The sequence below is a fragment of the Galeopterus variegatus genome, unplaced genomic scaffold (assembly GCF_000696425.1).
Source record: "Galeopterus variegatus unplaced genomic scaffold, G_variegatus-3.0.2 Scaffold3416, whole genome shotgun sequence".
Classification (NCBI taxonomy): Eukaryota; Metazoa; Chordata; class Mammalia; order Dermoptera; family Cynocephalidae; genus Galeopterus; species Galeopterus variegatus.
Window position 1 is genome coordinate 155,357 of NW_007729527.1, and position 12,953 is coordinate 168,309.

General features: G+C 33.1%; 1 protein-coding gene across 1 annotated transcript in view; it reads right to left on the bottom strand.

Annotated features, from left to right (window-relative positions):
* The window catches only part of BRWD1 (bromodomain and WD repeat domain containing 1), a 110,031-nt gene that overhangs the window by 41,195 nt on the left and 55,883 nt on the right, over positions 1–12,953 (bottom strand). Inside the window, 6 exon segments of the mRNA XM_008584987.1 lie at positions 3,213–3,366; positions 5,738–5,845; positions 5,945–6,070; positions 7,463–7,652; positions 9,405–9,499; positions 12,247–12,378. Coding sequence (XP_008583209.1) covers positions 3,213–3,366; positions 5,738–5,845; positions 5,945–6,070; positions 7,463–7,652; positions 9,405–9,499; positions 12,247–12,378 — 805 coding nt within the window.

Consider the following 12,953-nt stretch of genomic DNA (forward strand, 5'->3'; position numbering starts at 1 on the left):
TACTATGATTAATTTATAGATTAAACTTTATCATAGTTTTATGTATATATAGGAAAAAAACATAGTATATACAGGGTTTGGTACTATCTGTGGTTTCAAGCATCACTGGGGTTCTTGGAACGTTACTATGATTAATTTATAGATTAAACTTTATCATAGTTTTATGTATATATAGGAAAAAAACGTAGTATATACAGGGTTTGGTACTATCTGTGGTTTCAAGCATCACTGGGGTTCTTGGAACGTATCCCCCAAAGGTAAGGGGGGGACTACTGTTATGTTACACTCAGCAATTTACTAAAAGTATATAGCCATAAATCATAATAAAATAGAGTAAAATGGTTTATATAACTAGGATTCATTGTTTACCAGACTAAAAAGCCCACTCCAAAATAAGTTATATTACATTTTACAACATGAAACAAAGAACAGACTTTAACCAAATTCAAAAATATCTTACAACACTGTATGCTATCAATGCATACTTGCTTATAAGTATATTAAATACATATACTTAAGAAATACACATTTCCTGAATAAAAATTTATCAAGAATTATGATTAGACGTTAATCTATGATTGTTTTAAAGTTGTTACTATATAAATACCGCCACATACAATAGAGTATTCCAATTCTTAAGATCACATAATAAAAATCAGGTCTAAATGTAACCTCAAAAAAACTTACATAATTATTATTATTTAAAGGAATTAAATAAACACCCAAATATCCCACTATCTCAGCATATAACAAAAGCAGGCAAGCAGATCTTAGCAGGGCTCCTAGACAAACCAAAAACAATGTGGAAAGACAAATTTAACTGACTTCAGTGGTTTTGGGTTATATAAATTTCTAAATGTATTCTACAACTGTATCTAACACTTTGACTAGTAAAATAAACTGCATTTGATCTGTGTTTCACATATATTACAAAAGAAATAGAAACTGCTATAATAACCTTATCTCTTCCTACCCATCTACCCCACCATTCTCAAAACAAAACCAAATTAAACAACAAAAAAGTCACCTATCCAGCATTAATGATTTTTTGGTATAGATTAGTAGTTTTCCGAAACAATTCAAATCAAAATTAAAGCTACATTTTTACTTCCACGAAAAAACATTTATATAATAAAATACCCAACAAACAGTCTTAAAGACAGTGTGCTTTACAGCTTTAAAAAAATAATACCACAACTACTAGAGTTACATGTTTTGAGGTCCTTAATATATTTTCAAATTTATGTAAACATAACTTCCAAAATCACCAGAAACCACAAACCCCTGAAAGAAATCTAATGAGAATATCAGAGCTATATATTTATAATTTGAAATAACTCACATCATTTTGTCCAATTCTCTAATATAAATAACCTAATTTAACATAAATATTAATTACAACTGAATATGATCATAATAAATTATTACAGCAACTACTCTAATATGAAATTAATTTCAGGCCTACTATAAAAACATAGGATTAGAAGAGAGCCAGTCTTTGATACCAAGAATTAACTCTATAGTATTTTTCTTCCCTATCTATATAATACTAGAAGATAATGTCAGTTTAGATAAAAGTATTTTTTCAGTACAAGACCAACATTTTTAATAAAAAGGAACCTTTAAAAGATCTAATTTTCTCATTATAAAAGTGACTTTATTGTTTTTGCTGGCTGACAAATAAAGCTTTTCCAAATAAACTTATTTTGGTCTTTCAAGAGTAGGATAAAAATCCACTACAAAAACAGAAACGAGCAACTTCCTATAGTCATACTGCTCAAATTCCAGGCAAAATGGTAAGGTTCTATGGGGGAGCGAAAATGAATTAAAGTTTAGTATAAAAGAGCAGGCACAATAATTTCTCAACCACAAAAATAAAAGAAAAGAACAATAAATTACAAAGGGCAAGTAGGAATCCATCTCTAGAATTTAGGTGTGGGTAACTAAAAACTTTTCAATGAACGTGGTGGTAAAAATGAGAGCTTTTAACTTTTACCTATGGGGGTACAAAAATCATAACAGCAGGGAAATTTTATAGTTCTTTGACACTTGACTATATGACCCATTAACTCTCACATATTCCAGCTTTTTTTTTTTTTTCTTTTTTTCATTTTTGTGGCTAGATGTTTTGCTTCAAGAAAATTTCCTCTATCTTTAGTCCCAAAATAATCCTGATTCCTTGTATTGGCATTACCATTAAGAACAGTCTACTGACAGCAGCCACATACTCCATGACAATCTTCCATTTCAAATGAAAATGATTAGAGAATTTATCAAAAATTTACCTACTTATAGTGCCTGTAGAAAAAAGCAGCAGAAACCAACCAGGAAGATTAATGAGGTCTTAACATCATTTATGAATGTGTATACCAGATAACACGACCTAGGTAAAACTTACTATTTCTGATAAGAAACCCAAGATTGATAAAAGCAGAATAAGCTATCCCAGGTGATTAAAGGCAAACTCAACACACATGAGCTCCCCAGACAGCATTACATACTGAGCAGTAATATATGTACAACTGTGAAACAGATACTACAGGTGCTAACTAGAACTACCTGGCCTAATTACATTCATCAATTACCCGCTGAGATTAATGACCTACACAAATCTTAAGAAGTGAGCCCTCTTTAAATGGTCACTATGAAAACCACTTTCAAGTAATTTAGCACCTACATTAAGGTCACTTATTTTTTCTACCTACCTACACATCACATGGTTATAAAGCATTAAGAGTACATAAATTGTTTATTTCTTAAAGTAATGGCTTCCTCAGATCACCCCATTTAAGCCTAGGTTATTATGATACCAAAGGTAAAATATTTTGGTATACCACAACATTTTCAGTGTGAAATCTGAAATTACTTTTTAACCTTCTGATCACTTTATATCCAAGGATAAGTGTGTAAATTATACCAGTGTTGCATTAAAGATAATTATATGTCATATAGTATGTGGAGTCTGAAAGAAAATATTAAGTCTACTCAGTCAACATGTAAAAATAATCTTTTCCAAACATCATGTGCCATAAGAACAGAAGGACAAGCTGGTTGGCTAAAAATTCTTCATAGATTCAAAGCCCTAAACACATTTATAGGTCACTAATATTTCTTCCCAATACTTTTTGTATATACCATAATTAAGTGTCACAACCAAAAATACCAATAAAATGAGATATTAATTTTTAAAGCTATATAAAAAAAAAACTTACAAGACTGCCAATTCCTCTGTCTTGCTTCATCATAAAATTGACGCAATACAAGAAAGTCAATAACATCTGGCATATCATGATATCTAAAGTTAATCTCCACATCTTTTTTAATACAAGCAGTTAATACAGTTTCTAATATAAGGAATATACTCAACTTTAGAAAGTCAATATATCCACTTTATAAAATACACCACAAAAGTATAAGGATGAAAACACAAACCACCAATTAACTCAATATCTAACAACCACCACCATTAATAAACTGACATATTTCCTTCTGACTTTCTTCTCTACATATACAACAGTTTTATATACATAATTTTGTATTATGCGATCAAAATTTGTATGCATTCTGCTTATCCATAAATATTCTTCAAAAACATGATATTAAATTTCTGCCTAATACATTCAATGAATAATATTTGTTGGGAATCTACCATGTGCTATGACCTACTTTAGGCAGGAGGGATGGGACAGTGAACAGGACAAAGTCCCTACCTGGATGGAGTATCCATCAAAATGGATTTGCCATAATCAACCTTCCCCCTAATATGTTTCCTTGATAATAGGAATAAATCACTCATTCATTTATTAATCAAATATGTGATTATTACTACAGTAATAAGTACAGTTTACTTTCATTATTCACAGTAACTATGTTCTATAAAGTTGCCTAGAACACTAAACCAGTACTAATAGGGGAAATAAAGAGTCAGGTTCCTACAAGACTGGTCACAACACCGTAGTCAACTGATGAACACATAATGTGGCTTTACATGTGTTTCTGTTTAAAGACACCTCATTTAATATATGGTGTTGATTTATTAAAACTGAATTCACATACATCATTGCTATAAACTCATACCTGAATGAAACTTGCCTAACACAGGTATTTTTCTCCCTAAAGCACGTAACTGCCTTCCTGCACTGAGGAACATTAGACAGCATTTCAGTACTATGCTTGGAGCCATTTTAGACAGCAAAGTCGCCAACAGAAGCACAAAAATGGGAAACATGTGGCACTAAACAGATAATGAAAAGGACACCTGTTTGCAGTGTGAGAGCTGCAATAAGAAGACAAAGCATCACACTGTTCAACCTCAACTAGGAACATGCTTATCCGGCAATTCCAATTTTTCACCCCTCTGTTCATGTTCAGGAATGACCTGAAATCTCCCCAAATACTGATTCTGGGGTTACAGATAACTTATAGTAAGTAGGCAATTCACAAATACAGAATCCATAAACAATGAGGACTGACTATACTTACACAGTATTAAATGAAAAACATAAATAAACCTTCAAATGTATATAAAGCCAAGCTCAAAAAAGAAGAGCCATTAAGTTGAATATGACTGTTAAGAACAGCTACCTTTGTTAAAATAATTAGTATTTTTTTTCATTGTCTAAGTCATTAAGTGTACCAAAAATATATAGAAGTATAAAGAATAAAATTAAAATCACTTGTAATGCTATCCCCACAGTAATCACCATTGACATTTTGATGTTTTTCTTTTAGGTGACTATAAATGTCTTTAAAATTTTGCTATCATAAACACAAACAGCATTTCATATCCCCTTTTTCCTCTGTGAAAATGTATCCATCATTCATTCAACAAATATTTTTAAAAGCCTCAATTACAGGGTGGGCTCTACAGAGTAGTCAGCTGTATAAATGTGCCATGATTTGATTCATTCACTATTGCAGGACAGCTGGGGTTTTCCCCCCAATTTTTTGTTTTTATAAACAGTGAGATGGAACTGCCTTACTCAAATTTATAAGCGCTTCTGCTTGTCTCCTAAATTACCAAAAGAAAAATACTGATTTAAAAGGCCTAAGTATTTGTCAGTTTCAATTCCTCTTGTCAAAATACTCCCTAGAAAGCCTGGACCACTTCACACATTCTATCAGCAATTTGAGTAGCTGTTTACAAACCAAAATCTTTGCTACTTCCTAAAATGTGATATTTTAATTTTAAAAAAGTTATAAAATTGGTTATGTATTGGGAAGGTAAATTATTTCCTGATTTTATTATTATTTGAGTAGCTGTTTACAAACCAAAATCTTTGCTACTTCCTAAAATGTGATATTTTAATTTAAAAAAAGTTATAAAATTGGTTATGTATTGGGAAGGTAAATTATTTCCTGATTTTATTATGCATGAAATTAAACTTTTCCTACAGTTTTTATTTTTTTTCTCTTGAATACCTGCATTTCTTCTTTTGAAAATCTGTCTTCAGCATAAACATTTTTAAGATTAGTAATATATATCACCAAGCTGCCTTCCTGAAAGACTCTAAGTTGTCGTGTTTAACATTTTATATACCAATCAGCATTATACATATTCTGCTCATTGATAAATAAGCCATCCCATTAGACCTTAAAGCCTGGCAGATAATAGCAGAAATGTTTATAAGTTGGAAGGAGAGTAATACAATATGTTTCCATAAGGGTTCTTAATGGAGTTAATAAATAATTTAACTATGTGCTCATGTTTAACGATTTAGTAATATCATCATCCTACCCTAAGATCCATTTTTCTCCATGGCTCCTTGTTAGGGTTCAGTTCATAAATTTTATTTCTTCTGACAGCCTCAATATAAGCTTCATGACCCTGTCGAAAATATATTACCTGCAAAAAGGAAGTATAAATTTAAAAACAGAAAATTAGACAACAATATAAATTTTGTTTTCTATTCCATATTCATGATTTAAATTTTAGTGTTCTCACCTCATCACCCATTTGAGGAACAAAAGGAGATTTTCTAAGTGTGGTGTCAGTTATCCAAACTGGAGGATGAAAGTCATATAAATGCTCCATATTTGCAAGTTCTGCTGGAGTCATCCTCTGCAAATTCTGCCAAAGGGAAAAGAACAAAGTTTGGTAGAACAGAATGGGCCAAAATACCAGTTTGATTGAAAAACAAAAGAAACATAACCATTCAAAATGACTATGTTTTGGCATGTTCATCTAATAATTAGTTTTTAAACAGTATACATAGTTGGTTTCTTAACGTACATAGGAAGATATCATTTCTAAAAGCATTGTAGATCTATCTAGCACTTTCCATGCATTATCTCCTGAATTTCTAATAGATTCCCTCACGCCATTTTACATCTCATTGTTGGGAGCTAATTTCCAACCCATATATCCTCTTCTACACACAGCCCGTTCTGCCAAGAGTCCAGTCTGAATGTGACCACAGGCTAATCATCACAAGGAATCTCCTCTTAATTTGAGGTTTTAAGACTGGCGATTTTAAAATATGACCACAAATTCCTTGATACTCTTACTCTCCTCAATAGGTAGAAGTCTCCTCTTGAATGTGGGCTGAACTTAGTGACTCACTCCTAACAAAAATAATAAAGCAGAAAAGACAATGTGCAACTTCTAAGACTAAGTCCGAAGAAGCATTCAGTCTTACCCCTTGCTTAACTCTGTTGGATCACTCACTCTGGGGAAAGTCAGCTACCATGTCATGAGGACATTCAAGCAGTCAGCTCTAAGAAGAAGCACATGTGGCTTCGAACTTAGCCAACAGGCACATGAATATGCTTGGGAAGAATATCATCCAGCCCCAATCAAGCCCTCAGATCACTGAAACCCTAGCCAATATGATAGCATCCTCATGAGTCAAAAATCACCCCACTAATCCCAAATTCCTAATCTACTAAAACATAAAATAATAAATGTCTGTTCCTACCAACACCTAAGTTTTAGGGTGATTTGTTACACAGCAACAGATAAAACAAAGACTTAACATCTTTAAATAAGGACTGCTTGCATGAGATAAGCATGTACAGTGTATATATAATAAATAGGGATAATTATAATCAAGAGAAAAGTATGAAGATAGAACATGTAAAATAAAAACAGTAAACATGGCAATAACAGATACAAAAAAAACACCATAAAATACCTTGAAGTCTATTTTTGGTCTTGAAACCGACAGAAGAAAATAAGTGTTACAGATGGGATTACAAGCAAAATAGAGCTTTCCCTTTGAGTTTTGGGTCTGGAAATGTGTAACTATCAAACCCCCTACTCAGAACAGTGGAGATGGAGAAGTGTTAATAACAAAGTAGCTTTTCCCAAAATAAGTTTACTTTTTACATTTGACTCCTGCTGATGTAACAGTAATAAAAAAAGAAAAGCTCCAGTTTCTCAAAGATTTCTAGTTACTAAACATTGAAAAGACACCTACAGAAGTGTAGATACGTGTTATTTTTAAAGATATACTTTTATTACCTCTTTCTTAGGCTTACTTCCTTTCTTTCTCTTTCGTCTTCTTTTGGGGGGAGATAAATTCTCAGTAGACAATTCATCCTCTGAACTACTACAAAATCGGGTAATTCGTCGACGACATGACATTCGTAGAGGAGGCTGTAAGTTGATTCCTGCATCAGCTGTCCAATCGGAATACCTAGATGAAGAGTCACTAGAAACGGAGAATGTTTTAGCTATATGAAACCAGAATCTAAGAACAAATAGCAAGTTAATCATACAACCTTTAGGAGAGAAAGGAGAAAAAGGGAAGAAAAGGTCACAAGAAGATTTAACTTTAGCATCCTGTCCTGATTACCAACAAAAATTGAAATGGTCAACGATCATGACAAAGATGGAGAGGAAAAAAGAAATCTTCACTGACAACAGAAATTAGGAAAGGATATAAGCCTGAGAATTTTTTAAAGTATACCATTGATGAGGTCTAATCGAAGACAACATCTATAGCCAACTAACAATTCTCCTGTCAAAAAACAAAGTGCAGAGTTATGGAAATAGTAGATACCATACAAAACCCTAAGAGTAGCTCCACCACCAACAACCACATTGGAAGAGGCTGAGGTACAGACTAGGAATTTTAACTGGAATCAGAAGCCATCAATATATACACCAAGAAAACCAAGGGAAGGATAGCCACACCAAACAGAAAGCTATACATAGTCAGTTTCCTCCCCAGAAAGGGACTCTCCCTGATAAAAGAAATCCAAGAAAGGGACTAGTCGTGGCCACACCCTGAAGCAAAAAGAGTCTAAGAGGAAACTAATCAAGAAAACTAGCTCCTGGCCCACTATTAGCTTCACCAAACCCAGAAAAGCATGATAAAGGTCTCTACTGGGGCTATCCTTGGCCCAGTCTCCACCACACACCTCTAAATCTCTATAAAACACACAAAAATACATTCCTAAAAATTATTATAAAAAGAGCTATTTATAAAAATTATAACAGCCATCCCCTGTATTAATAAAATTCAAAAATAGTTAACTAAAAGATAATAGTTTAGATAATACTTAATTAAAACAAAGTAGAATCATGGTTGCCGGGGCTGGGGATAGAGTGGAGTGGAAAATTGTTCTTTAATGGGTATAGAGTTTGCAAGATGAATAGGATTCTGAAGACTGGCTGCACAACAAAGTAAATGTACATATACTACTTAACTGTACACATAAAAATAATTAAGATGACTTTTTTATGGTTATTTCATCACAATTTAAAGTAAATTTTTAAAAATATGATGAATAATATGCCTATGTTCTTTAAAAAAAAAAAAAAGTCACTCTAGCTGCTAATCATAGCGGAGCGAAAGAAACAACAAAAGAAGCAGAAAGTAAATGATGATGACAGTGATTTGGACCAAGATAGTACCAATGAAAACAGATGGTGGTTTGAGCAATATTTAGGAGTGAGAATTTTCTAAACATGGTTATAGATAGATTGTAGAGAGAAAAGGAGAGGAACTAAAGTCTAGGTTTCCAACTTGAGCATGTGGCAAGATGAAAGTGACATCTACCAACATGAGAAACAGAACTTGACATTCCGGTTTCATGAAATTTGTATCCGAAAACTAAAGAAAGTGTAACAGAAGCAATAATAATAAATATACTGATGACTTTTACCACACCTACTTTATATACCGTTCTTTTTAAATGCAGCCTAAGACTAAATTGATATGTTTAGTATGCATCTGCAACACTACTGGGTCAGATGCTAACAGTCAACTAAAAATCCCTAAAATATTTCCCCAGGAACAGCTGTTAACCCAGTTTCCTTTTCCCTTTAAATGTATTAAAAACTCAGTGGTTATTTGTTCCGTAGCTGCAAACTCTTGCTTTGAAGGTCATTCAAGTACAGTTCCATCCAAGACTATAATTAAAATGCTTATAAGATCAAAACAATTAAAAACAGATACCTTGAACTTTCACTGTAACTTTCACTTTTTCTATCACTTTTCCATTCATCTTCTTCAGAAGAACAAGAACCTTCGCTTTGATCACAGGAAGTCTCCTAATTTGTGAGGGAGGAGGGGAAAAAATCTTGATCCCTGAAGTTAAATAACACATGTCAAGACAACTGCTTATAGTCATCCCAATCATAAAATTAAACCATCTACAAAATAAGGATGATGATCAGTTAATAAAAATATAACTAGATAAATTTAAAACAAAAACTAAACTTCTTTACTACAAGCCTTTTCTTACCAAGGAATACAGCAAAAGAGAGTATTTGTGAGATTTAACACCACCACCACCATCAAAGAAAGTGATACAATAGGCCATCCTCTGAGTGGAGTTAGTGAAAGGTCAGTGTCAATGTTCTCAGTGTTTTGAACTTCTGCTGTTCTGACAGGTGTGCAGTGGTACCTGATTGTTTCACTTTTCAATTCCCTAAGACATTTGATGGTGAGCATCTTTTCATATAGTTATTTGCCATCTGAATATCTTCTTTGGTGAGATATGTTATATCTTTTGCCCATTTTTAAATTGTTTTCTTATTGCTGAGTTTTAAAAGTTACTTGTGTGTAAGTCCTTTATCAGATATAAGTTTTGAAAATATTTTCTCCCAGTTTGTGGCTAATCTTTTCATTCTGTTAAAAGTATCTTTCCCAGAGCAGTTTTTAATTTCAGTGTAGTCCAAACTATCAATTTTTTCCTTTGTGATCATGCTTTTGGTGTTGTATCTAAAAAGTCATTGAACCCTTAAGGACACATAGATTTTATCCTTTGTTGTCTTCTAGAAGTTTTATAGTTTTGCATTTACACTTACATTTCTGATCCATTTTAAGTTAATTTTTATGAAAGGCTGAAATCTAGACTGTTTTGAATGAGGATGTCCAGTTACTCCAACACAATTCGTTGAAAAGACTATGCTTTGTCCATTGAGTTGTCTTTGCTCCTTTGCCAAAAGATCAGTTTACTGTATTTCTGTCTGTCTACTTCTGGGCTTGCTATGTTATTCCACTGATCTATTTCTCTATTCTTTCACCAGTACCACTGTCTAGTAAACTGTAAATCTACAGTTAAGTCTTAATGCCAGGTAGTTTCAGTCCTTCAACTTTGTTCTTCAGTATTATGTTGGCTATACTGAGTCTTCTTCCTCTCCACATAAACTTTAAAAATTAGTTCATCAGCATCCACAAAATTAACTTTCTGGGATTTTGATTGGTATTGTGTTGAATTTATAAATGATGCTGTAAAGAAATGCCATGTTAGAAAGGATATGGATCAACATGAACTCTCATTCATTGTTGACGGAGAATGCAAAATGGTACAGTCACTTTGGAAGACAGTTTGTTAGTTTCTTACAAAGCTAAACATAGGCCTATCATATGATCCAGCAATCACACTCCTTGGTATTCACCCGAAGAGGTGAAAAATTATGTCCACACAACAACCTGCACACAGATGTTTATCACAACTTTATTCATAACTGCCAAAACATTGAAGCAACCAACATGTCCTTCATTAAATGAAAGGATAAACTATGGTACATCTAGACAACTGATTATTATTCTGTTTTAAAAGAAATGAGCTATCAAGCCACGAGAAGCCATGTAGAGGACTTAAATGCATATTACTAAGTGAAAGTAGCCAATCAGAAAATGCTACATTCTGAAAATGCTACATTCTATGTATTCCAACTATATGACATTCTGGAAAAAGCGAAACTATGGAAGCAATAAAAAGATCAGTGATTCCCAAATAAGGAGAGAGGGGTATAAACAAGTGGAGCAGAGAGAATTTTTAGGCAGTGAAACTATTCTCTATGATACTATAATGGTGAATACATTAAACATTTGTCCAACCCCATAGAATGTACAAAACCAAGAGCAAACCCTAACAAACAATAAACATTGGGTAATAATGATGTGCCAATGTAGATTCATTAACTGCAATAAATGTTCCACTCTGGTGCAGGATGTTCATAGTAGAAAAGACTGTGAATGTCCGGGGGTAGGGAGTATATGGTATATGGGAAATATCCATCTTCTGCTCAATTCTGCTATTAGCCTAGAACTGCTCTGAAAAAGAGGATGTAGAGAAACCAGAACTCTCATATGTTACTGGTGGGAACATAAAATGGTTTAACCACTTTGGAAAACAGTCTGGTAAATCATCAAAAAGTTACACATAGTTACCATATAAGCCAGCAAATCAATTCCTAGGTATATACCCAAAAGAACTGAAAATGTATGTCCAAACAAAAACCTGTACATGAAGGCTGGTAAGCAGCATTATTTCTAACAGCCAAAAAGTGGAAACAAATAAAATGTGATATTATCTATATATAATTGATCAAGAGAAATGAATGAAATATTGATACATGCTACACATGGATCAGCGTTAGAAACATACTATGTGAAAGAAGCCAGTCACAAAATCCTATTGTATGATTCCATTTATATGAAATGTCTAGAAAGAAAGTATATTAGTGTTTGCCAGGAGCTGGGGGAAACGGGACATGCGGAGTGACTGAAAATAAGTATAGGGTTTCTTCTGCGGATGATGCAAATTTTTTAAATTAGTAATGGTGGCACAACTGGCAATACACTAAAACTACTGATATATATATATATATATATAGTGTGTAGATATTTCAACAAAGCTATTAAAAACCTTTTGTTAGAAAAAAATTCAAACTGAAATTTCATCTTAATCTCTACAAAATACTCAAATTTTGGGTAGATTCAAAGTAAAGAATTAAGACAAATTCATTTAAGATTACTGCATATATCTTAAAGTTATCCCACTTACATGTCTTATAGAGCTTGAAGATTCATTTCCAGAAGATAACTGACGCTGACCAAGATTTCTTCTACCATAATTTGGATATTTACGCCTACATGTCCTCTGCCTAGGCTGTGACACCAAAACTACTGAATCAGACTGAAACATAATAAAACATGTGGATGAAAATCAACACCTAAATAAGGATAACATCAACAAAATAGGCATTCTATCAAGTTCCGAAACGGATTTAAGGCAAAAAAATAAAGGCTTAAAAAGAAAATATTCTTGAATAGATGATATTTTTGCCATATACTGTTAATTCAAGTGTGCTATTTTTACTTTTAAGGTCCTTAGAAGACATGACAAAAGGTACATTAGATCAGCATTTTCCAGACTATGCTGTAAGTTAACTGTTTTACCACAAATGAGGGAAAATAACAATACCCCCACAAAAGGATGTCACTTTAAAAAATATCAATCTCAGAAGTGAAAAATATATATCATATAGTATAATGTAGCAACCAACCTTAAGGAAGCTACTACTGTCTAAATAGAGAAATATCCCGGGCCGGCCTGTGGCTCACTCGGTAGAGTGCGGTGCTGATAACACCAAGGCCACGGGTTCGTATCCCATATAGGGATGGCCAGTTTGCTCACTGGGTGAGCGTGGTGTTGACAACACCAAGTCAAGGGTTAAGATCCCCTTACCAGTCATCTTTAAAAAAAATAGA